General features: G+C 44.2%; 1 protein-coding gene across 1 annotated transcript in view; it reads left to right on the plus strand.

Moving 5' to 3' along the window:
- Positions 1-2,406: 2,406 nt before the first annotated feature.
- LOC124795444 (rho GTPase-activating protein 1-like) overlaps positions 2,407-26,278 on the plus strand; it is a 100,521-nt gene continuing 76,649 nt past the window's right edge. Inside the window, exons 1-2 of the mRNA XM_047259468.1 lie at positions 2,407-2,565; positions 2,799-2,909. Coding sequence (XP_047115424.1) covers positions 2,517-2,565; positions 2,799-2,909 — 160 coding nt within the window. The 5' untranslated portion in view covers positions 2,407-2,516. The remainder of the gene's footprint in view (positions 2,566-2,798; positions 2,910-26,278) is intronic.

A 26,278-nucleotide genomic window follows, 5' to 3' on the forward strand; every position in this document is an offset into this window, starting at 1 on the left:
ACTTTTTTAACTTTCGTAGCCATTAATACACAAATGAAGACTGACTGCTACCACTTACAGAAAATAAATGACATTTCGTTCATTATTATTATTTTTCATACGAAGATGCAAATGAACAAAGACACTTGCCATTAATAACAAGTAGCATGTTCTACTTATAGGAGCACCTTTATAATGAGCTTGCTAGTCAAATAAAAGCAAAGTTGATCAGAACTGGTAACATATTAACAAGTAAAGTAACACCACTAAAGCAACATGACTCATTACTGTAGGTATCAGAACATAATAAATACTAAAGAATAACATAAGCTTTTTGTAGTTACACTTTTTTAACTTTCATAGCCATTAATACACAAATGAAGACTGACTGCTACCTCTTACAGAAAATAAATAGCATTTCGTTCATTATTAACCTTGCTGTATACTAACTCACTCTGAATAATCATTCTATCTTTGCTGTGGAAAAAGTTTTATCACCTGCACCTTCATGAACAGGAGGCTTCCTTGAGGTGACTATTTCCTGAAAATACAATGAATACGATGGGAATACAAAAGAAACAGCTCTTCTCAAGGCCTCCTCAACTCTCCAGTTAAACTGATGTCAACTTCACAAACACAAATAATTTTTACAACTATAACAGATTTTATCATTAATGATGGATATCAACAGTTGTGGATGTCCCATCAAGAAAAACGTGTGTAGTATAACTATTTAGGCTTGTGCACAGTACAAATGCAAATATATATATAAGATGTTTCTACTTATGCATGCTCTGTGACATGTTCCCTTTCTTGTGTCTTACGTCTGATGTAGGAAAAATTACAGCCAAACATGATGCATTTATTGACTATCACTAAAGCTAACGTAATTATATCAGTTTATCCATATTTTTACGACTGTTATATCAGTAGGGCTACATATACTGTGGTTTACACGATCTTTAGAACAGTAATTCTGCAGTGAGATCCAAGTACTGGCTTCAGTAACACCAATGATTTCTTTATAAGGTATTGCCAGTCTAGAAATATATCTCTGTATGTCATGTGAACACACCATATTTGCAGTGATTTTCGTGCACAGACATTTGTGCAGACGGATCATTATGTGTGGACGGGCCTTCTTAAACTTTTCACTTTAGCGGTAATGCTTAACTGCAACAAGCCCACCCAACAATTTTTAAACAATACTATCGTGTTACTCTGACTAACATGCGTCATTCTGGTGCTCACATTTTGAAAATAGTACAGTTTGGTGGTGATATGATTGGAAGAATCTTATACTGTTTGTACTGTTAAATATTACAGCTAATAGTTCGACTTAAATTAAAACGAGGGGCAGTCTGGACGCGATGCAGACCAAACATAAATAATGAAATTTCGCATCAACAAGAGAGTATTTAAATACATTCCCAGTTAATGCAGTAATTTTAAGTACAGAGTGCAAAATTCATACAATATTTTGATGAAGAAAGTCTCGTCTTGGTTTCTACGAGATGACAGACTGCCATCCTCATCAAGCAAGGTGGCGTAGTGGTTAGCACACTGGACTCGCACTTCGAGAGGAGATGGGTGTCCAGCCACACTGATTCTGGTTTTCTGTGCTTTCCCTAAATCGCTTCAAGCAAATGCCAGGATGATTCCCTTGAAAGAGCATGGCCAATTTCCTTCCCTCCTCCAATGGGCCGATGAATTCACTGTTTGGTCCCCTCCCCCAAATCAGCCAACCAACCAACTGCCACACCCCTGGACTTCAGTCAGGGGCTCTTCTCAGCATAGTTAATACCATCTTCCTTCTTGGACATTACTTAGTACTTATAAAGGAAAAACAAAACAGGCAAGGCAAAAAGTTCTATTCATTGGCTTCTAAATAGTGTTTGACAGTGTTTGTATGTATATATTTTCACTATTAGACAATGTTTTTAAAATTTGGGCCACAATTCTTTTATTGTTTCACTTTTCACCAATTACTTCTTTTTAAATTACGTCTACTCAATTTTTGAGGTCATGTGTCTTGAATTGACTTGACGTGCTGTGATGTGACGAACAGTGTGAATACACACTGTCGTGACGTGACGGTCCCTTGACGGCCAGTGTGAATTGACTTTAAGTCTGACTCTATAATCCAATGTTTTGTGTTACGGATAGTATCTTATAAATCCATATTTACCATTCAGCATGGGGCTAAGCAAAGAGACGTATTGTTGACATTACATGTAGTGTAACCATAGGTCGTCTGCCGTTCCGTTCCGCTGACGTCCATTGCGTAGCGGATTCGATAGCCTGACTCGACGAGAAACTGACACATAGAAAGTCAAGGATGTTCTTAGCGGAGCTCTACCAATATCTTTGTTTGTACGTTGGCAGTACTGACGACATCAAAACAAGTAGTTTGGAGTACAGCTTTGTTTGAGACATGGGAGTAACGCTTTGTGAGGTGTGTTGAGAGTCAGTGATGTCCGTTGTCAGGGTATACCATTTGCTGTTCAAGTGAAAATAGTATAAAAATTAACGTGGAAATGGAAGCGGAATACCAAGCAAAGTTGAGCCCAACGAAGACAGTGTCAGGTACACACGAATTACTAATGATTTGGAAGTTCGTAATGGGAGTTGATGACATTCGTCTTAAAAGTATTTGTCAGTTGTTTGTGATGATAATTGTGTACTTTAGAAAAAGCAATGTGAGATGTTATCAAGGCCGTCGGTAGTCGAATAAATAAAATGTTCGATTGCCTGGAATCAACTCTGGATATTATGTATTCACGGAATGTTCAATATGTTATGTTTGTTCGTTTCTCTAGCTGCACATAATGATAACGAGGATCCGTATCCCAGTTTATCAGATTACCATGATTATGAACCAAATTTGGAATTTGATGACACTGAATTGCAGCATGCAACAGTCACAAGTGGTAAGAGTGGCATTCAATGTTAAAAGTGCGCAGTACCTCCCGCCTCATCTTAACCCCCTAACCGCATGCTTCTTTCGTAATGTTGACCTAACACTCTAAAGTATAGGTATATAATTGCCAAGTTGTCAAAGAGTATTAAAAATGTATCTTGTTGCATCTGTCCTGTCAATGGAATCTTTCAACATTGAGCATGCATACTGATATTACCTCTGTCTCGCTTGCCTTCTTTACTCGTTCCCGTAACTAAACTGTAAACTATCGAAACTAAAACAGTGTCTACATTTACGTTGTTTGTAAGAGGAATTCTCAAAGCTATTTGATATCCTGTAGTTTCTTCCATGGCATGTTTATCATTAGCGGAAAAATCAAATGATTTCTTATCCTTAGGATGCAGTTTCCTGTTTGTAAGAAACTTATCTAGCCTTACCACATTTTTTTAAAAAGTGCATTGTCTGTACATAGTAACATATCATACTCTAGGTATGAAAGTATCGATGTGTGAGCATCATACGTACTTGCAGGTGACATGTAAAATTGATTTTGTAACTTCTGTTAACCATAAGACTGCATGTCCGATGATTGCATGTGTAGGCTAAATTTTTGTGTTATTATGGTGGTGGTGGTGATGTTGATCTTAGTATACGGTGTTTGTTTACATTAAAGTAAACCTACATTTGTTTGTTTATTTAAGAGAGAGGTGCCATGCATGTCAGATGTGTGATACTATTTTATACAACTGTAAACCAGATGCAAACAATTTATCACAATATTTTTTTATTTGATTTGTTTTGTAGTATGGAACAACCATACACAGCTTAATAGATATAAACTTTGCTGGATATCTAGTTTCAGGCGACCACTATTAAGTTGACAAGATTCAGTACGTATAAACATTCAGTACGGTTATACATCATATCAGATCATTTGCAGGCATGATGAACTATCTCTACATCTACATTTATACTCCGCAAGCCACCCAACGGTGTGTGGCGGAGGGCACTTTACATGCCACTGTCATTACCTCCCTTTCCTGTTCCATTCGCGTATGATTCGCGGGAAGAATGACTGTCTGAAAGCCTCCGTGCGCGCTCTAATCGCTCTAATTTTACATTCGTGATATCCTCGGGAGGTATAAGTAGGGGGAAGCAATATATTTGATACCTCATCCAGAAACGCACCCTCTCGAAACCTGGCGAGCAAGCTACACTGCGATGCAGAGTGCCTCTCTTGCAGAGTCTGCCACTTGAGTTTGTTAAACATCTCCGTAACGCTGTCACGGTTACCAAATAACCCTATGACGAAACGCGCCGCTCTTCTTTGGATCTTCTCTATCTCCTCCGTCAACCCGATCTCACTGGTGTCTTAACACTTTATACCATAATCATCATTTGCAAATGGCTTATCAATCTTAATTGTCCACATAGACCTGTAGATTAAGACAACATGTGTAACAAATTGAACTGTTTGTTCTTGATAATGGTCATGTGACTGAAACCAGTTGTCTAGTAAAAATTATATGAAGCACCTTGTGGTGACTCCAAAATAAACTTATTTGTTTCTTGAACTTCTTCAGCGCTGTTTGTACAATTTACTACATTATAATAACACCTAATATGGCTTCACAACGACTGTGGTATTTGGTACTGAGAGTTAGAATCTCACAGCCAATAATTTCGTAATAAATGGTTTTCAGTGGTGTCTATTGGATAAATGATTCATGTCAGTAACCTGAGAAAAGGCCAACTTAGGAGAAGTATATGAGTAACCATAACATTTAGCAATTCAGGCGACATGAAAATGCCATTGTCTGCTGCTGAGACAAAAGTGCCATCATAACAAAATGGAAAAATTATCAAAGTTATGGGGAGGAACTAGTGAACAATATGGTGAACCAAGCCCATACTTATGAACAGAAACACTTGTAAAGTAAATGTGAAATGTGTGATGAAATTATAAAAAATCAGGTAACTGGAAGGTGAAAGTATGATTAAATTAGGTGAATAAATGTAAGTGTTGTTGTTTATTTACCACACAAGTTATTAGATAGCAAAATCATGCTACAGTGAAGAAAAAGTTGCTACTTTCATTATGGCAGTACTGCCTGTGTGCGTACAGTGAGACTTGTTTTGAAGGTTTTTGCATCCAGGCATTAAGAAATTGACAAAACATTTTAGGATTTGTGTTGTAACTAGGATGCCCTGAGGTTGAGTGGTCATTTTCCATTTGGCAGCAGAGGTTCCAGTCTCTCAAAGACTGATAACCTTGAAAGAGATCTGACGCTAGCTAATAACTGGAACAAAGTATAGGCCCATAATTATACTTTAGAGTAATTAAGAAAATTGTACACTAGTGTTCTTAAACTAACAAAAATAGTTAATATTTGATTGATTTCAAACAAATAATATTCACATCTATTATGCCCAAGAAATTATGGAACAGTAACACGTTTGGCAGTATGTATCCATTAGAATATTTTTATAATCAGTTTGGCCTCAGTAAAGTCATGTGCCAAGTTAGTTACATCCCCACTTTTGTTTACATTGGTGCTGTAGTTGAAATGCCACTTTTACACCTATAAGTGATTTCTGATGGAATTGATATTCTTGAGTCTTCAGCTGATAAAATTGGTTATTCACCACCAATTTCCCAAGTACTGTGGCATGAGTTTCACTATCAGAAAATTCTTTCGTTTATTGTAAATTGTCTTAAAACCTAGAGATTTGTCTGTTTTCAAATCAGTAAAATAGTTGCTGACAGAATGTATTGCCATAAACTTATTTCATTTGTAAATGAGCATTATTTATTGCTTGTGTCAATCATCATTGTCATTATGGGACTTCCAAAATGTCCTCAACTTCAACACTATGTTGGAAATGTTGGCAGCCTTGTTTTGGCATGTGAAAATATTCACCATGTATTCGTCCAAGTTCAAGTGAAGGGGATTTATGCCTCCAAAGAAATCCACAGTGCATGTCGGTTCAGAAAAACGTATATGTTATTTTGACTCGGTTTGCATGTATATGACTGACATGTTATTTTGACTTGGTTAGCATGTAACTTAAATGCCTGACTAATGAAACTGTAGGTGACAAGCTTAGTGCAGCCACTGTACATTCAACACCAGGAAAGTGCACCATTGCTCTAAGTTGGGTTCACAGTTGATAGTATTTGAATTTTAAATACCATTGGGCAGCCTTAATTTTACATGCTGTGGCTTCTACTGCACACATAATTTACTGATGACATATTGGAAAATTTTTGGTACTACTGCTTCATCCAGAAATAGAGAATAACTTGCTGATGTTGGATAAAGCTCCCCACTATACAAATGGATAATGTATGGCACCAGCACACATATAGAACCAAAAATCTCAGCTTTATCTGCTTTGCACATGGAAGTCTCTCTCATTGTGTTGGCTTGTAGAAGGGCCTGTTAAAGATCTTTCCATACTTTCACTCAGTGCTGTGTTATTACATAATATTCAGGGGCAAAGCAGCATTGCTGAAAAGAAAAAAATGAATAAATAAATAAAAAGAAAGACAACCAGAAGAAATGGTTGAATGTTATTGTAACTCTGTACACATTCATGCCATTGATAGGTATGTAAATGATTGGATTGTAGGTATCTGCAGAGGGTGTTAGTTTTGGTTGTTTTTAATGTTGTTACCAGCCCTGGTTGGGCTTGGAAGGAGCTTGAACTATGTGAAGGACACAGATATGCTGCACCCACGTCAGATGGCATTATCAGTGCCTGACAAAGTTTGAAAGGGATCTGATTTTGGGTGTTCATTTGGCTGGCAGGTCAAATCATGCAATGCTCAGATTTGCAGGGCATTCAGATGTGACTTTAGTGCAATATTGGACTGTGTGGGAATAGAATGACAGGATTATACGTATCAACAAGGTTCCAGTCGATCAGGTCTGACCACCACAAGGAAGCACTGGCACATTGTGCACCAAGCACATTGTAACCCCTTCACATCTGCACCTACCATCAGAGAACTGGTAATGGATTCCCTGCACCATTTTGCGTCATCCTGCACCATTGGTTGGAGACTAGCTGCAGCCAGACTAGGAAATGATTGTCCCATATTTAGGTTGTCATTAACTTTACAACACAAACAGCTGTGTTTGGAATGGGGCCATCACCAGAAGTAGGGACTGCTGTTAAATTGTGCCACATTATGATCAGTGATGATTCAAGGTTCTCCACTACCCTGGATGACCTTGTTGGCAAGTACAGTGCCAATATGGGGAGAGACCCATTCTTCACCAGCTTGCCTTGGGAGTTATTGCAACAACTTTATAATACCCTTCTCAGCCTAATCAGAGCATCCATCGAGGCCAGAAGGGCTGCAGAATCGTACTGATAAGTGGGCTTCATGTTGCAGTTGTTCAGACAGCACCACATATCTTCTCAATTTGTAAAGTTTCATTTTGCTTTCTCCACCCCTTCTGGGTGCTTCACTTACTTTGTCAAGCAGTATATTTATGTTATTGTGCATTAAGAACATTATGACTTTGGCAACTGGGCATGCTGCATAAGTGTTTTCAAAGACCTAGGTATAAACGTGTGCCAACACATTTATTCCAGTATGGTTTTTGCAGTTAATAACAAGAGTTATTAGGAAAAATAAAGCTTGCATTCTACAGGTCAGAGTGTGGAATGTTAGATACCTTAATCGGATGGGTAGGGTAGAGAATGTAAAAAGAGTAATAGGGTTGAAGTTAGATGCTGTGTATATTAATGAAGTGCAGTGACAGGAAGAACAGGGTTTCTAGTCAGCTAAGTTCAGGGTATCAACACAAAATCAAATAACCGTAATGCAAGGGCAAATATAATAATAAAATAATAGGAATACAGATAATCTACTATGAACAGCATAATGAACACATTATCATAGCCGAGATAGACACTAAGCCAACACCCACTGTGGTTGTACCAGTTTATATAGCAACTAGGTCAGTATATGACAGAGGGGTTGAAAGAATGTATGATGAAACAAAATAAATTACTCAGATAGTTACGGGATAGAAAAATTTTAATTGTGATGGGGGACTGGGTTTTGGTAATAAAAAAAATAAATAAATAAAAAAACAAAGAGACGGAATGATAGTAGAAGAATGTGGACAGAGAGAAAGTAATGGCAGAGGAAGCTATGAGGTAGAATTTTGCACTGAGCATGATTTAATCATCGCTAACACTGGTTTAAGAATCGTGAAATGAAGGGTGTATATGTGGAAGAGATCTGGAGACACTGGAAGCTTTCATATTGATTGTATAATGGTATGGTAGAGATTTCAAAACCAGATTTAAATTGTAAGACTTTTCAGGACTGATGTGGACTCTGGTCATAATTTATTGGTTCAGTGGATTGACACTGAAGAAATTGAAAAAAAGGTAGGAAATTAAGGAGATGAAAACTGGATTAATTGAAGGAACCAGAGGTTGTTGAAAGTTTGAGAGGGAGCATCAGGCAACATTTGACTGAAATAATAGAAAGGAATGGAGCAGACGGTGATTGGCTACCGTTGAGAGCTAAAATAGTTAAGGCAGCAAAGGATCACATGGGTGAAAGGGCAAACACCACTAGAAATCCCTGGGTAACACATAAGTTATTGAACTTAATTGATGAAAGAAGAAAATATAAAAATGCAGCAAGTGAAGTAGGTGAAAGAGAATACAGACATTCAGAAAACTGAGTGTCAGAAAGTGCAAAATAGCTAAGCAGGAATGATTAGAGAATAAATGAAGGGCTGTAGAAGTATGCGTAACTAGGAGAAACATAGATGCTGCATATAGGAAAATTAGAGAGACCTTTGCAAAAAAGCAAAACAACTACATGAATATTAAGAGTTCATATTGAAAGCCAGTACTAAGCTAAGAAGTGAAAGGAGGAAGGAATATATAGAAGGTCTCCACAAGGGAAATGAACTACAGGATAAAAGGAGAAGAGAATAAAGATGAGATTGGAGATAAAATACTGTGATCAGAATTTTAATGATTCACAGTTGCAAAATATATACAATTTTATTTTATTTTATTTTTTAAACATGGGAGGCAATGCTGCCCTTAAGAGTTGATCTAGAAGATAGTTGGAAGAAAGGCAAACCTACATTTATAGCATTTGTGGATTTAGAGTAAGTTTTTGACAGTTCCCATTCCTTGATGTAGAAATACTTCCACAATAGAGGCAGGCAACCATTCAGATTTGGCACAGCTTTGAAATATAGAAAATTCCTCATCAGGCTGAAGCTATGGAATGAAGTGTACAAGAAATTAATGGCAGAAAATATACACAATTGTACATCTAAGTATTCCAATATACAAAAATTCCAAAAAGTATCGTACTTGCATAAAAATCAAAATTTAGTGTAAAGTAAGCACATAAACTTAGTATAATACAATTCTCATCTCATGTAGTCATATTTGTCAGTACCATCTATCCATTAGAACCAGTGCCGAATTGAATGTACTCCCCTGCGGGTCTGGGGGTTAGAATAGGCCCAAGATATTCCAGCTTGTCATAAGAGGTGACTAAAAGGAATCTCACACTTTTTGGCTCTAAGAATTCAGGTAGGCCTACCATTCTATGGTTTGACATGCCACTTTCAAAATTCTACATAAGTGCTGGCCATATAGGGAAGGATGCCTTACGTGGTGCACGAGTGCCCTTAGATTCGATCTCCTGAGTCTCTTGTCATGGCTTTGCGTCTCAACCTGCGATTCAACTATTTGGACGAGGACACTTTCTGGGGTATGTCATCTTCTTCCATGGTCTCCTGTCCTTGATTGCCCCCATTACTATATTGGATTTCTCTGCACCCAATATCCAGCACGGTAGCCAGCCTATTGTGGTGAGGCCATCATGTACCCATTTGGTGGTAGTCCCCTGACAACACAGGGATTGCACTGCTGATATCTGAGCTGTAAACTCCCCATGTATGCCAAGGAGTAGATGCCTGTCTTCCTGGGGCATCAGGACTCCTGGAAACGGTCATCATGCCAGTTGGCCTTTGCTGTGGCTGGGTGGCACCCGTGTCGAGAGCCCCTGATCGGAGTGGGTGGCATCAGGGTGGATAACTCACAATGAAGCAGACTAAGTCATCTCTTGCTGGTGACCATACGGCACCAGCAGTCTCTAAGAAGGGAAAGTTAGAATATAATCCCGACAAGTATGACCCTAATTCATCCCCCCCCCCCCCCTCCCCTTGCCACACTATGGGAGGAACGTAGAGCTACAGCCATATTCACCTCAGTTTTTAGTTTGTACCAGAACCGATGGGGACTCTTTTCTACCTAAGAAGCCTCAATTTTTCGTTGAACACCTTGATGATAATTTTAGAGAAGTGACGGCGCTGTCAAAGATGCAAAACAGTGCAGTCTTAATTCAGACGGCATCCCCAGCCCAATCCTGAGCATTACTCACCTGTGACAAGCTGAGTGATATTCCTGTTTCCGTCACTCCTCATAAAAGCCTCAACATGATCCGTCAAGGGGATTATTTCCCATTGTGACCTCCTCTTGCAGTCTGACGAAGAGCTCTGCACCAATTTAGAATTTGGGGGGGGGGGCGGCGTTTCATTTCATTCACTGCTTGAAAAGGTCAAGGTGATGGTTTACTGCTGTGACGTTAAACCATATATCCCTCCCCCTATGCGGGGCTTTAAGTGCTGGAAATTCGGGCATGTCTTCCCACGGCAATTCCAGTGCCACATGTCGAGACTCCGGACGTCCACTGCACCCAGGTACTCCATGTATGCCACCTCCCACTTGCATCAACTGTGGAGAGCACCACTCCCCTGCTCACCAGACTGCCCAGTACTCCAAATGGAGCAGAAAATCATGGAGTCAAAGACCCTGGACTGGTTGACTTACACAGAGGCTAAACGTAAATTCGAAAGATAGCACCCCATTCAGTTGATGTGACATATGCTGCAGCTACATCACCATCGTCGTCCCAAGTGCCTGTGATTCCTCACTCTGTGCCACAAAGTCGGTCCTCTGGGTCACCAGAATACATCTGCACCCTTGGTGGTAGGAGGCAAACCTCCCTCTGTTGCTCCCAAAGCACCTAATTTGGGAACAACCCCCCCCCCCCCCCCAAACGCAGGGGACAGCGGTCCCCTCCCCCCTGCCAGAGAAGCAACAGCCTCCTCCAGCTCCTCTCGTGTGGAACGGGTCCCTTGGGGCCCTGTCTCCCACGGTCTCCACTAGTGCCACGGCGGACACTCGCTAGTGTCTCAAGGAGCCAAAAGCTGCTTCACGGTCTTCCTCCGTGCTTGAAGCTGCTTTAGAGAAATCTTCCCAGCAAGCCCCTAAAGAGAAGCGAGAGAGCAAGCAAACTAAGTAGTAGTCTGCTAAGAAACAAGACCCTCTGGTGGCCCCCAACACAACCACTCCCTATCAATTCTGCATCTGAGGATGCAGTGGAGATCTTAGCGTCTCCTGCAGACCTGGATCTCACTGATGCCTCACCCACCATAGAAGTAGGCTACAAATACTCAGTTAGAGGCAGCAGCTCACCCTGAGGCATAGCCTGCCTCTTTGTGCGCATCATGCCTTCCCAGACTCACCGTAACATCATCCTCCAGTGGAATTGTGGCTCTGCATTGGCCTCCAGGAAACCTGGTTCCTGGCAATGCAAACCCCTGCCCTCTGTGGCTATAAGGGATATTACAGGATTTGTAGCAACAATAATAGCCAGTTGGAGTTTGCATCTATGTCCTGAACTCAGTATGTAGTGAACCTGTGTCCCTTCAAACCCCTCTTGAAGCTGTGGGTGTCAGGATAAGGATGACACAGGAAATAACTGTCTGCAATGTATATCTTCCTCCAAATGGTGCAGTACCCCTGAATGTATTGGCTGCACTGATTGATCAACTCCCTAAATCTTTCCTACTTTTGGGAGATTTTAACGCTCATAACCCCTTGTGGGGTGGCACAGTTCTTACTAGCCGAGGCAAAGATGTCGAAAATTTATTGTCACAACTCGACCTCTGCCTCGTATATACTGGGCCCGCCACACATATCAGTGTGGCACATGGCACATATTCGGCCATTGATCTCTCAGTTTGCAGTCCTGGCCTTCTCCCATCTATCCACTGGAGAGCACATGACGACCTTTGTGGTAGTCACCACTTCCCCATCTTCCTGTCACTGCCATAGTGTCAGGCCCACGCATGCCTGCCCATATGGGCTTTAAACAAGGCAGACTGGGAAGCCTTCACCTCTGTTGTCACCGTTGAATCTCCCCCACATAGTAACATCGATGTGGTGGTTAGCAGATAACTACAACGATCATTTCTGTGGCGGAAAATGCGATCCCTTGTTCTTTAGGGTGCCCCTGGTGAAAGACAGTCCCTTGGTGGTCACCGGAAGTCACTGAGGCAATTGAGGAGCATCAGTTAGCTCTACAGTGGCACCTTTCCCTGGAGCACTTCACAGCCTTTAAACGGTTCCGTGCCCGCATTTGCCAGCTTATCAAAAGGCAGAAACAGGAGCGTTGGGAGAGGTGTGTGTCAACCATTGGGTGCCTACGTCACCTTCTCAAGTCTCGGCAAAGATCAAACAAGCTTTTGGATACAAGACCCCAACAGGTGTTCCCAGTGTTAACATAAATGGCGTGTTATCTACCGAAGCAATTGCTGAGCACTTTGATGTGCAATATGCTCGCACCTCTGCATCGGAGAATTACCCCCAGCTTTTTGCACTCTCAAATGACGGATGGAAGGGAAAGTCCTCTTGTTCACTACACGCCACTGTGAACCATATGACGCCCAATTACAGAGTGGGAGCTCCTGAGTGCCCTTGCACAGTGTCCCGACACAGCTCCTGGGCCCGATCGGATCCACAGTCAGATGATTAAACATATCTTGGCTGTCTACATGCCACATTTCCTCGTGGTCTTCAACTGAATGTAGTGCGATGGTGTCTTTCCATCGCACTGGCGGCAGAGCATCATCATACCAGTGCTCAAACCTGGCAAAAACCCGCTTGGTGTGGATAGCTATCAGCCCATCAGCCTCACCACCGTTCTTTGTAAGCTGCTGGAATGTATGGTGTGTAGGCGGTTGGGTTGGGTTGGGTCGGGTCGGGTCCTTGAGCCATGTGGCCTACTGGCTCCGTGCCAGGGCGGCTTCCACCTGGGTCACTCTACCACTGATAATTTTGTGTCCCTTGAGTCTCCCATCAGAACAGCCTTTCCCAGACCAACACCTTGTTGCCGCCTTTTTTGATTTACGAAAAGCATATGACACCACCAGGGGACATCATATCCTTGGCACATTATAAGAGTGCGGTCTCTGTGGCCCACTCCCGATTTTTATCCAGAATTTCCTGTCAGTTCGTACTTTCCGTGTCCAAGTTGGTGCTTCGCATAGTTTTCCCCATATCCAGGAGAATGGGGTCCCGCAGGTCTCTGTATTGAGGGTATCACTATTTTTAGTGGCCATTAATGGTCTAGCAGCAGCTGTAGAGCCGTCCTTCTCACTGTCTCTGTATGCAGACGACTTCTGCATTTTGTACAGCTCCTCTGAATTTCGTACTGCTCGACCAGTACTGGTGTCCCTGAGAGGTGCCTACAGGCAGCCATCCACAAGGTGCAGTCATGGGCTCAAGCCCATGGCTTTCAGTTTTTGGCGGCAAGGTTGTGTGTTATGCACTTCTGCCAGTGTCGTACCATTCATCCAGAACCAGAACTTTACTTCACTGATGATCCCCTCACTGTAGTGGAGACATATCGATATTTAGGACAAGTTTTCAACACCTGATTGACTTGGCTTTCTCCCCTTCGTGAGCTTAAGTGGAAGTGCTGGCAGCACCTCAATGCCCTCCGCTACCTGAGCAACACCAACTGGGGTGCAGATCACTCTGCATTGTTCAATCTCACCTTGACTATGGGAGTCTGGCTTATGGCCCGGCGACACCCTCAGTGTTGTTTTTACTCGACCCAGTGCACCACTGTGGCGTTCAACTAGCAGCAGGAGCTTTTACGATGAGTCCAGTGACCAGCGTCCTTGCGGAGGCTGGAGTCTCCATTACAGGTCAGGTGTGCACAGTTGCTCACCAGTTACATTGCACACGTTCGTAGTTCTGCGCATCCAAATTACCATCACCTTTGCCCACCCAAGGCGGTTCGTCTCCTGCATCGGTGGCCCAGATCAGGGCTTACAATTGCAGTTTGTGTTTGATCCCTTCTGTCTGAACTGGAGTCCTTGCCCTTACCACGTATACTAGAGGTCCAATTGTGTACACCTCCATGGTGTACAACTAGGCCGCAGTTTCGCCTGGACCTCTCATATAGCCTCAAGGTCTCATTTCATCCCACTGCTATCCGCTGTCACTTCATCTCCATTCTAGGCATGTACAGAGGCCATGAAGTGGTTTACACTGATGGCTGATGGTCACGTCGGCTTCACTTATGTCCATGGATGACATATTGAACAGCATTCCTTGCCCGATGGCTGCAGTGTTTTCACTGCGGAGCTGGTGGCTATATCTCATGCTCTTGAGCTCATCCGTTCATGCCTTGGGGAGTCGTATCTTCTGTGTACTGACTCCATGAGCAGCCTACAAGCTATCGAGCAGTGCTACCCTTGTTATCCTTTGGTGGTGACCATCCAGGAGTCCATCTATGCCCTGAAACGGTCCTGTCATTCAGTGGTTTGTGTGGACCCCAGGACATGTCAAAATCCCAGGCAATGAACTTGCTGACAGGCTGGCCCAACGGGCTACATGGAAACTGCTTATGGAGATTGGAATTCCAATAACTGACCTGCATTCGTTTTTACGTCGCCAGGTTTTTCGGCTTTGGGAGAAGGAATGGCATAGTCTCAGTAAGCACAACAAACTGCGTGCCATTAAGGAGACTACGAACGTGTCAGTCCTCCATGCGGGCCTCTCGCAGGGAGTCTGTGGTTCTCTGCTGGCTCCGCATTGGTCACACTTGGGCGACCCACGTCTACCTCTTGCACCTCAGTGTGGTGCGGCGCCTGGTTGACAGTGGCCCATATTCTGGTGCACTGTTTCACTCTGACCACCGTCCGATGAAATCTTCGGTTACCGGACTCGTTGCCACTAATTTTAACTGACAGTGCCTCATCGGCTGATGTAGTTTTATGTTTGATTCGCGAGGGTGTGTTTTATCATTTTATCTAAATTTTAGCGCATGTCCTTTGTCCCTCTGTGTGCTCCACCCTAGTGCTTTTAGGGTGGAGGTTTTAATGTGTTGCAGAGTGGCTGGCTTCTCCTTTTTATTCGCATGGTCAGCCAGCCATGGTAATCTGTTTTGGCGTTTTAATCTCTTATACATGTTCCTTGCATTTCTGTGGTTTTCTTCTCTCCTTTTTTCCATGTAAGTGTTTGTTTCCCTTCCGTCGTTCTTGTGGTTTTTCCTTTATCTCCATTTTGTGTTGTCAGTCTTGTTTGTTTTATTCTCACCCTTGTGGCATTGTTTTATTTGGAAAAGGGACCGATGACCCAGCAGTTTGGTCCCCTCCCCCCCCCCCCCCCCCCCCCCCCTCTTTTAAACCAAGCAACCAACCAAACTGAGTGTGGCGACTGCACTGTCAAAGAGGTAAGAGATGACCAGTACATGCCAGTACATGGCGCGCTAACAATCACAATAGAAAACAAGTCTAAGATTAACTTCACAAATATCTGTACACTATGATTAACTAAATGTCAGCATCTCATGAACAAATTTGACAACTACATTTTTGCTACTTTTTTTGAAGAAAAACTCAAAACAAACAGCATGAAAAGTGTGTTGTTAGGTAACACCATAAAACACTTTACAGATGTAGTCTTTAGTCAATAATCAAAATAGCTGGTGTGGTACAATATAAACATAAAACCAATATAAGTAATAAGTAAATTGTAAGTGTGAAGGAATAAGTTCACAACCATCAAATAGTAAATGTACATAAGTATCACAAGATGTAGTCAATTTACAATAGACAAACATCTGATAAATGACATAACAGAATCATTTAGATGAGCTGGATTGGTGGTAAGAACTTGAAATGAAAGAATTATTATATGATAAAAGGCTCTCTCTCAATACTCCTTAACAAGGTGTTAGATCGTGTAACTGACCAGCTGTTATTCATCTACAACCATCATGCAAAGAAATGTTACATGAGTATGACCAACTGTAATTATTACATAGGTCGAACAAACAATGGATGACATACAGTACAATCATTCAGGTAAACCTTGATGAGTGTCAACAGTTTGAAATGAAATATTACATTTTTTCTTTATTTTATATTAAAAAGTAAAGTTATAATATCGGTCATGTATAACAACTCTAAGTAGATGCAATTTTATTCCTTCACACTTACATTTTACTTATTACTCATATTAGTTTTATGGTAATATTATACCAATTGGTTACAATTGTCTTCTGTTTTGATTATTGACTAAAGACGGTTTGTTTGAGTTTCTCTTCTATAAAAGTAGCAAAAATGTTTTTGTTAATTTTGTTCACGATGTGCTGACATGTAATTAATCACAGTGTATAGAAGTCTGTGAAGTTGCTATTTAACTTGCTTTCTATGGTCAATGCTAGCGCCATGTACTCGCCATTGTTTACTATTGGATAGATGGTGGCACTGTAAAAGACCCATATATGAGGTGAGTTTTTTATTGTATTAAGCTTATGCTCTCACTTAAATGAGCTCTGTATTGAAATTTGATATTTATGTAAATTTGATACTCTTTGGAATTGCTCTATATTGGAATACTTAGATGCACACTTATGTATATTTTCTGTCATTAATTTCTTTACATTCCACAGCATCAGTCTGATGATGAAAGTTCAAAACACGTAATGCTTAATAAAGAATTGTGCAATCAAGACTTTTCTGTATTTCAGAGTTGTTCGTGACAGTGTTGGCTGCCGTACACTCTTTGAAATTCTGAAGTAGCAGGGATATAATACAGGGAGCAAAAAGTTATTTAAATCTTGTACAGAAACCAGACTGGAATTAAAGTAGTTGGAGGACATGAAAGGGTAGTCTTAGTTGAGAAGGGAGTGAGGCAGAGTTGTAGCTGTCTGTACACTGAGCAAGCAGTGAACAATACCAAGGAGAAATTTGGAGAGTCTTCATTTATGTTGAGCAACAAACGTGTTTTGCATTGTAAATTACAGTATACACAGTGGGCAGTTTTAAACCCAGTACATAATTAAAATACACAATATTTCAGTATTAAAAGTTATATTGTGAGGTAAGTAAGGTGAGGAATGTAAAATTCTATTGTGTTTTAATTTTGTGTAGCAATATGTGTCACTGTGATGGTCCATGGGTGTGGATGGTTGATTGCATCATATGAAGCTTAAAAGTGGGATGTGCTCACCTGTAATTGATTGTTTAGAATCAGCTGGCGATTTTGAGCTAAATGTTTTATTACTTTCTAACAGACTTAGTTTTCTTCCATGTTGGCTATATGTAGCACTTCTGTATGGACCTGGTAAATGTGTCCTTCCTCCAGCATGTTTGGCTAAGGTGGAGACTGACTTACGTAATCTCCAGCAGTGTTTGTTAACAGAGGAATCCTGAGGTCTGTTGAGGGCCACTAAGGATCCTGTAGATGCTCTCCATGCTGCAGGCATCTACAAACTTACCCCACAGGAGGTTCGACACTTTTTGTCAGGTTTGTGCTTGGTTACCAAGGGGCCCCAGCCTTTGCAGCATTTCTTCCCTTCTGTGCTGCATGTCTATCCTCTTCTCTATCCTCTTCCTGTTCTTTCCCCCCTCCCTTGAGGAACATGTCTGGGGTGTTATTGAGAATGTTCCGCATTGTCTGTCGCTGACATCAAAACAGTCTCACCACTAGTTTTTCGCTCCCTTTTCCTTTCTTTGTTTCCCTTTACCTCTCGTTCCTCCACTTCGGTGTGTGAGGTTCCTCTTTTTCTTCTTCCTCCCTTTGCGCTGCGGAAGGCCTGCCCATGCATCTAACACATAACAGGTGACTGGGTAACGTGTAATTCCCTGCCCTGGGTCAACGAATAGGGTTTGCATGTTCCCCCTGGTACAGGCCAGGTCCAGGGAGGGGTGATTGCCTGAGCTGCAACCTTCCTAAATTGCCGATTGTTCCGTGTCTCAGGTGTTCGAGAGGTGTGACCTCAGGTGTGAACAATCACCTAAGGCAGGTGCACCACTCATGAAAGAGGGGGGGGGGGGGGCAGTTAGACGAAGTGCACCATTGGAGACACTGGCAAACATGGTTGATTTTCTCACAATGTGCCAATCATCTTCACAGACATCGTCTATGAAACGTAAATGTAATGAGGCTAACAATTCAAAAACCCTTTCCACTGCACCACGATTCCTCGAGGTCTCACATACTGAAGACGGTCAGTCCTTCACCACAGTAAGTCCACTTGTTATTCAGAAAGGTGTTGATGATTGCCAGTCCTGTGAAATCCTGCTCTCATTTACAGAATGGCACTTTGCTTTTGGAGACTACTTCTTAGTCTCCAGCACAACAACTGCTTGCCACCTTTCTTCTCCACAGCTACCCTGTTCGTGTCAAGGCCCATAGAATTTTGAATTCTCCCCGTGGTGTTACTTACACTAGGCTGCTCGTTGGTCTAACCGAGACTGAAATCCAATCTTACCTCTCTGATCAGGGTGTCATTGCCGTCCATCGGGTGATGACAAAGGTAGATTCCTCCCTAGTGCCCATCCGCACTCTTTTTCCCACCTTTGATAGAGTGGTGCTTCTGTCCAAGATCAAAGCAGGCTATGAAATTATAACAGACCGGCCGTGCATTCCGAACCCGATGTGCTGCTACCAGTGGCATTGTATTGTCAACACCCAGCCAAATGTGTAACCTATGGTAGGGATGCACACGACAATGATTGTCCACCTCCTTCTCCCCACTGTATCAACTGCAATGGTGGCCGTGCCACCTTCTCTAGGGATTGTCCCGTGTATGTTGATGAGTGGGTTGTCCAAGAGATTTGGGTAAAGGAAAAAGTGTTTGACCAAGTCATTCGCAATTTATTGGCAGTCACAGACCCTGCGTTCTCCCGTCTGGCACATATAGTTCTGTTCTTCTTACCCCCTCACTTCATGAAGGACATGGCCACGCAGACATGTGAACTCAAATTCAGCTCTGAGGTTGTGAAATTGCCCAGTGTCAAGGTAGTATCACCATCCCCCCCCCCCTTCCCCCTCTAGCTGTGCAACAAGCTATCAAACTCTTGCCTCATGGGGTGAAGCCACTAGCTACACAACTGGTAGGCCGGAAAGGACAGAAGGAGTACTCCCATGAAGACTTCCTACGTCCCTCCAGCCAAACAACACCCGAGTCTTCCTCTAACCAGAAAGGTTCAAAGAAGTCCACCAAAGGCAAGTAGTCTTCTCCTTCGCCGACTCGATCCACTTTGATGGTGTTGCCAAGTGATACCTTAGCCTGGCCGGCATCCGTGTCGCCGGTGCACACTACCAACTGTTTTTCAGCGTTGGACTGCACAGACCAACAGCACAAGCAATCTGATGCTTCTGTTGACCCCATGGAGCAACAAATGCACAATGTGGATTTAGAGTGGGGCATTCTGCAGTTGAACAACTCTTTACTTTGTCCACCCATGTCATGAATGGTTTTCTGCAGAAATCCCAGACTGTGCCCTGTAGCAGCTACTCTTCACAGACTGTCACTCGGCAGCTGCCAAGGTGACACTCACACATCTCTTCATCATCATGACTCTTCTTCAATGGAACATTCGTGGCCTTCGGTCCCACAAAGAGGATTTACAGCTGTGTTTTGCATTGCAGTGTCCTCTTGTACTATGCCTCCAGGAAACGAAATTGCGTCCTCATGAGTGCTTTGAGCTTTTACATTTCCTCTGACACCTACTTGAGTGACCATGTCCCATGTGCTATCTGTTTGCTGACTCCTACCCCACCTGCGTGCACACCCAAATGGCAGCTTATAAGGCTGACTGGTGGCTTCACTCCTCCCTGGCAACTAAGCTGTAATGACCAGGTGGAATATCTCAAAAACATTATCCTTACTGCTGCAGAACGTTCTATTCCTTACACTTCCTCTTTACCACGCCATGTCCCAGTCCTTTGGCGAACTGAGGCATGCTGCGGTGCAATTTGTGCACAGAGATGTGCTCTCTGCATTTTAACCGTGATCCTGATGAACTGCATTCATTATAAACAGATGCATGCAAAGTGTTGTCGCGTTCTTCAGGATAGCAAAAAAGCTAGCTGATTTCATTCACTAGTTCTTGTAATAGTTCCACCCTCTTTCCCCTGTTGTGTGGGCCAACTTCCGACGGCTCTCTGGGACCAACATCCATTGCCGATTTTCAGCCTGACAGTTGCAAACGATGTCATTGTGGACCCTGTTGTCGTCTCCAACACGTTGGGCCGCCATTTTGTGGAAGTTTCGAGTTCTTCCCACTATCACCCCGCCTTCCTCCATCGGAAACAAGGGGAGGAGGCTCGGGCGATACCCTTCTCTTCTCAGAACCGGGAGTGCTACAATGGCACCTTTACTATGGGGAAACTAGATCATGCTCTCACTTCATCTCGATCCTCCGCCCCAGGGCCACACACTGTCAACGTTCAGATGTTGCAGCACCTTTCTCTAGTAAGCAAGCACTTTCGGCTTAACATGTACGACCACATATGGGTAGAGGGCACATTTCCTGCACTTTGGCGTGAAGCCGCTGTCATACCCATACCTAAGCTCGGTAAGGACAAACACCTTCCTCCTAGCTACTGCCCCATCTCTCTTAACAGCTGCGTTTGCAAGGTGATGGAACTTATGATTCATGCCCAGCTGGTATGGTGGCTCAAGACTCACAATTTACCAACAAATGCACAATGTGGATTTAGAGTGCGGCGTTCTGCAGTTGAACAACTCTTTACTTTGTCCACCCATGTCATGAATGGTTTTCTGCAGAAATCCCAGACTGTGACTGTGTTTTTCGGTATAGAAAAGGCCTACAATATCTGCTCGGAAACTGGTATCCTCCCTACTCTTTACACATGGGGCTTCTGTTGCCGACTGCCTTATTTCCTTCAGGAATTTTTAAATGATTGAGTTTTCAAGGTGCGTGTGGGTTTTGCCTTGTTGGACACCTTTATCCAGGAAAATAGGGTGCCTCAAGGTTCTGTCCTGAGTGTCATCCTCTTTGCTACCGCCATTGTCCCTGTAATGGCCTGTCTCCCACCGGGCATCTCTGACCCCGTTTTTGTTGACGATTTTGCCATCTATTGCAGTTCTCCATGGACCTATCTCACTGAGCGGCGTCTTCAGTGATGTCATGATTGTCTTCACTCCTGGAGCATTGACAATGGCTTTCGCTTCTCCTCTGACAAAACCGTCTGTATGAATTTCTGGTGGCGCAGTTGGTTTCTCCCACCAATTTTACGTTTTGGGCCTGTTGCCCGTCCATTCATTGAAACTATGAAATTCCTGGGGCTCATGCACGATAGAAAACACTCTTGGTTCTCCCATTTGTCTTACGTGGCAGCCCACTGCATGGGGTTCCTCAGTGTCCTGTATGTCCTCAATGGTACTTCCTGGGGTGCCGATTGAACCACCCTCCTACATTTGTACCAGTCCCTTGTCCATTCAAAACTTAACTATGAGTGCTTTGTTTATGCATCTGCACGTCCATCCCTCTTACACCGTCTCAACACTATCCACAATCCGTTTGGCCACTGGTGCCTTTTACACTAGCCCGGTTGAGAGTCTGTATGCTGAAGCTCCTGAAATACCACTGTCCACACCGTGCAGGTCTTGGGGTAAGAATAGGCCTGAGATGTTTCTGCCTGTCGTAAGTGGTGACTAAATGGAGTCTCACATGTTTCGGCCTTTATGTGATGGCCCCCTGTAAGGTTTGACCTCAGTTTTTCAAAATTGTCCCGAAGAGCGAACCAATTGGGGAAGGGCGCCTTACATGGTGCATCATGCCCACGAGCATTGAGATCTTTAGCGCACTTTCTCGTTGTCGCATTGCAGTCCCACCCATTCTCCATCTCTTGGGCAAAGACACCTTCCTGAATGCGTTTTCCACCATGCACTATGCAGTGCCACTTTCTGTGCCGATGATGATCATTGACTTCTTTGTACCTCATATCCAACACAGTAGCCAGTCAGTTGTGGTGGGACCGCCATGTATCCTGTTGGTTGTAGCCCTCTGACAACACAGGGATTGCTCTACTGATGCCTGTGCCGTTAACTCCCCTCATAAGCCAAGGAGTAGATGGCCCTCACCCTGGGGCATTGGGACTCGCGGCAATGACCATCCTGCCAGGTGGCCTTTGCTGCGGCTGTGTAGCGCCCGTGGGGAGGGCCCCTGGTTGGAGTGGGTGGCATCAGGGCGGATGACACGCAATGAAACATAGTCCATCATCTCTTGCTGGTGGTTCATTGCCAGCGGTCTCTAAGTGAGCAAAGTCTAACCTTCATGCTAAGAAGTATGACCCCATGTTGTTCCCCTCCCTGGCCACACCATGGGAGGAACACCAGGCTAAGGATGGCAGTGAAGCTTATTCGCCACAGTACCTCATATGTACGAGAGTTTATGGGGAATCTTTCATGACCATGAAGCCTCAGTTTTTTGTGGAGCATGTGGAGGACAAGTTTGGGGAGATGGAGGGCTTGTCCAAAATGCACTCTGGGTAAGTTTTGATAAAAACAGCATTCTCTACCCATCACGGGCATCACTTGCTTGTGGCAAGTTGGGGGATGTTTCTGTTACCATAACCCCTCATAAGAGCTTAAATATGGTCCAGGGTACTATATTCCACAGGGACCTTCTTTTGCAGTCTGACAAGGAGCTGCGCGCCAATTTAGAGCAGCGAGGTGTTCATTTTGTCCGACGCGTCCATCAGGGTCTGAGGGATAACCAGGTTGCCACCGGTGCCTTCATCTTGGCCTTCAAGGGTGACACATTGCCCAAGAATGTCAAGGTGATTTTCTACTGCTGTGACATCAAGTCCCTCCCCCGATGCGGTGCTTTAAGTGCTGGAAGTTCAGCCATATTTCTTCTCGCTGCACTTCCAGCCCCACCTGTCGAGATTGTGGACATCCGTCGCATCCCAGTACTCCATGCACTCCGCCTTCCATCTGTGTCAACTGCAGAGAGCATCATTCACCTTGCTCGCCAGACTGCAGGATTTTACAGAAAGAGAGGAAAACCATGGAAAATAAGACCCTGCACCGACTGACCTACACTGAGGCTAAGAGGAAGTTTGAGCGCCTACATCCTATGGCTATGACTTCTTACGCTGCCCATCAGTTCCTCGAACTCCTGTCGCCACTCAGAACCGTGAGACTACACCTGCCCCCTTGATGATGGGGGGGGGGGGGGGGGGGGGGGCACTTCCCTCCCTGTTGCTCCCATACCACCTACTTCAGGAGAGCAACCCCCCCTCCCAACCATGGGCATTTCAGTCCCCACTTCTGAGCCAGAGAAGCGTAAAGTATCTTCATCTCCTCTCTCTGGGAAGGAGTCCCTTGGATCACTCCCTTCCCTGGTTTCTGCTAGTGAGAAAGATGACACCTGCCAGTGACTAAAGAGCCCAAAAGCAGCTGGTCATAGGGCTTCATGCGTTCATCCTCAGTCCTGGAGTCTGATTCAATGAAGATCTCCCAGCCAGGGAAACCCAAGGAACAGCACGTCGAAAAAGAAGACCCCGAAGAACATGGAACTTGCAGTAGCACCCACACCACCGTTACCTACAGGCTCTGTGTCTGAGGATGGGGGTGGAGATTATGGCATCCGCTGAGGACCTGGATCTCGCTGGACCCAGACACAGTGGATATAGACTGCTTGGGCAAAAAGTCAGTGGCAGCAGGTGACTCTGAGGTGTAAACTGCCTCATTGAATGTTCCATGCCTTCAGAGTCTCACAATGATGTCATTCTCCAGTGGATTTGCAGCAGTTTTTCCCACCACTTGACTGAGCTACAGCAACTGTTAAGCTTTGCACCTGCTTTCTCCATTGCTCTCCAGGAAACCTGGTTCCCGGCAATGCGGACCTCTGACCATTGCGGCTATCTATAATCAAGTGTGAGGTGGAGTTTGCATTTATGTCCTAAACTCGGTCTTTAGTGAACCTGTGCCCCTTCAAACACCTCTTGAAGCTGTGGCTGTCAGAATAACGACGACACAGGAAATAAATGTTTGCAATGTATATCTTTCTCCAGATAGTGCAATCTATTAGCTGCACTGATTGATCGACTCCCTAAACCTTTCCTGCTTTTGGGAAATTTTAACATCCATAACCCCTTGCGGGGTGACACTGTGTTTACCAGCTGAGGCAAAGATGTTGAAACTTTACTGTCTCAGTTCGACCTCTTCCTCTTAAATACTGGGGCGATCACACATTTCAGTGTGGCTCAAGGTAGTTACTCGGCCATTGATTTATCAATTTGCAACCCAGGACTTCTCCCATCTATCCACTGGAGAGCACATGACGACCTGAGTGGTAGTGACTTCCCCATCTTCCTGTCACTGCCCCGGCATCAGGCCCACGGACGCCTGCCGAGATGGGCTTTGAACAAGGCGGATTGAGAAACTTTCAACTTTGATGTCACCTTTAACTCTGCCCCACATGGTGGCATCGATGTGATGATTGAGCAGGTGACTACTGCAATCATTTCCGCAGCAAAATGCAATCCCAAGCACTTTAGGGTGCCCTCAGTCAAAGGCAGTCCCGTGGTGGTCACTGGAAGTCCCTGAGGCAATTATAGATCTTTGGTGAGCTCTACAGTGACATAAGTGAAACGCTTCCCTAGAGCATCTGATAGTCTTTAAGCTGCTCCGTGCCCATGTATGCCATCTTATAAAATGACGGAAACAAGAGTGTTGGGAGAGGTACGTGTCGACCAGTGGGTGCCATACGTCACCTTCCCCAATCTGGATGAAGATCAGACGTTTTTTTGAGTACCAGACCCCAACAGGTGTCCCTGGCGTTACCATCAGTGCCGTGCCATGTACCAACGCAAACGCGATTGCCGAGTACTTTGCTGATACTATGCTCGAGTCTCTGTGTCGGAGAACTACCTCCCAGCCTCTCGCACCCACAAATGGCGGATGGAAAGGAAAGTCCTCTCGTTCACTACATGCCACAGTGAACCCTATAATGCCCCATTTATGAAGTGGGAGCTCCTCAGCCACTTGCACATTGCTCCGACACAGCTCCTGCGCCGGATCGGATCCACTGTCAGATGATTAAACATATCTTGGCTGTCTACAAGCCACATCTCCTCGTGGTCTTCAATCAAATCTGGTGTGATTGTGTCTTTCCATTGCACTGGCGGGGGAGCACCATCATTCCAGTGCTCAAACCTGGCAAAAACCCACTTGATGTGGATAGCTATTGCCCCATCAGCCTCATCAATATTCTTTGTAAGCTGCTGGAATGTATGGTGTGTAGGCGGTTAGGTTGGGTCCTGGAGTCACATGGCCTACTGGGGCACGTGACTCCACGCACTCTACCCCTGATAATCTTGTGTCCCTAGACTACCCCTGATAATCTTGTATCCCTAGAGTCTGCCATCCGTGCCGTCTTTTTTTATCTACGCAAAGTGTATGACACCACCTGGTGACATCATACACTTGCCACATTATACGAGTGGGGCCTACGAGGCCCGCTTTCAATTTTTATCCAGAATTTTCTGTCGTTCCGTGCTTTCCATGTCCAAGTTTGTGCCTCCCACAGGTCCCCCCTCCTCCCATGCCCAGGAGAATGGGGTACTGCAGGGCTCTGTATTGAGTGTACCACTATTTTTAGTGGCCATTAACAGTCTAGCAGCAGTTATAGTGCCATCCATCTCACCCTCTCTGTATGCAGATGACTTCTGCATTTCGTACTGCTCCACCAGCACAGGTGTTGCTGAACGGCCCCTACAAGGAGTCATCCACAAGGCGCAGTAATGGGTTCTCTCCCATGGCTTGCAGTTTTCGGCCACTAAGTCGTGTGTCATGCACATCTGTCGGGATTGTACCGTTCATCCGCGAACCAGAACTATACCTTCAGGATGATCTACTCACTGTAGTGGAGACGTATCGATTATTAAGACTGGTTTTTGACTCCCGATTGTCTTGGCTACCTCACCTTCGTCAGCCTAAGTGGAAGTGCTGGCAGCACCTCAATGCCCTCTGCTGCCTGAGCAACACCAACTGGGGTGCAGATTGCTCTACTCTGCTGCAGCTCTACAGAGCCCTTGTTCAATCCCGCCTTGACTGTAGGTGCCCTCAGTGTTTCGTGTACTCTACCCAACGCTCCACTGTGGCATTTGTCTAGCGACGTGAGCTTTTAGAACGAGTCTGTCGATCAGTGTCCTGGTGGAGGCCAGAGAGTCCCTCCATTGCAGATCCGACAT

This window comes from Schistocerca piceifrons, chromosome 4 (genome assembly GCF_021461385.2).
Source record: "Schistocerca piceifrons isolate TAMUIC-IGC-003096 chromosome 4, iqSchPice1.1, whole genome shotgun sequence".
Classification (NCBI taxonomy): domain Eukaryota; kingdom Metazoa; phylum Arthropoda; class Insecta; order Orthoptera; family Acrididae; genus Schistocerca; species Schistocerca piceifrons.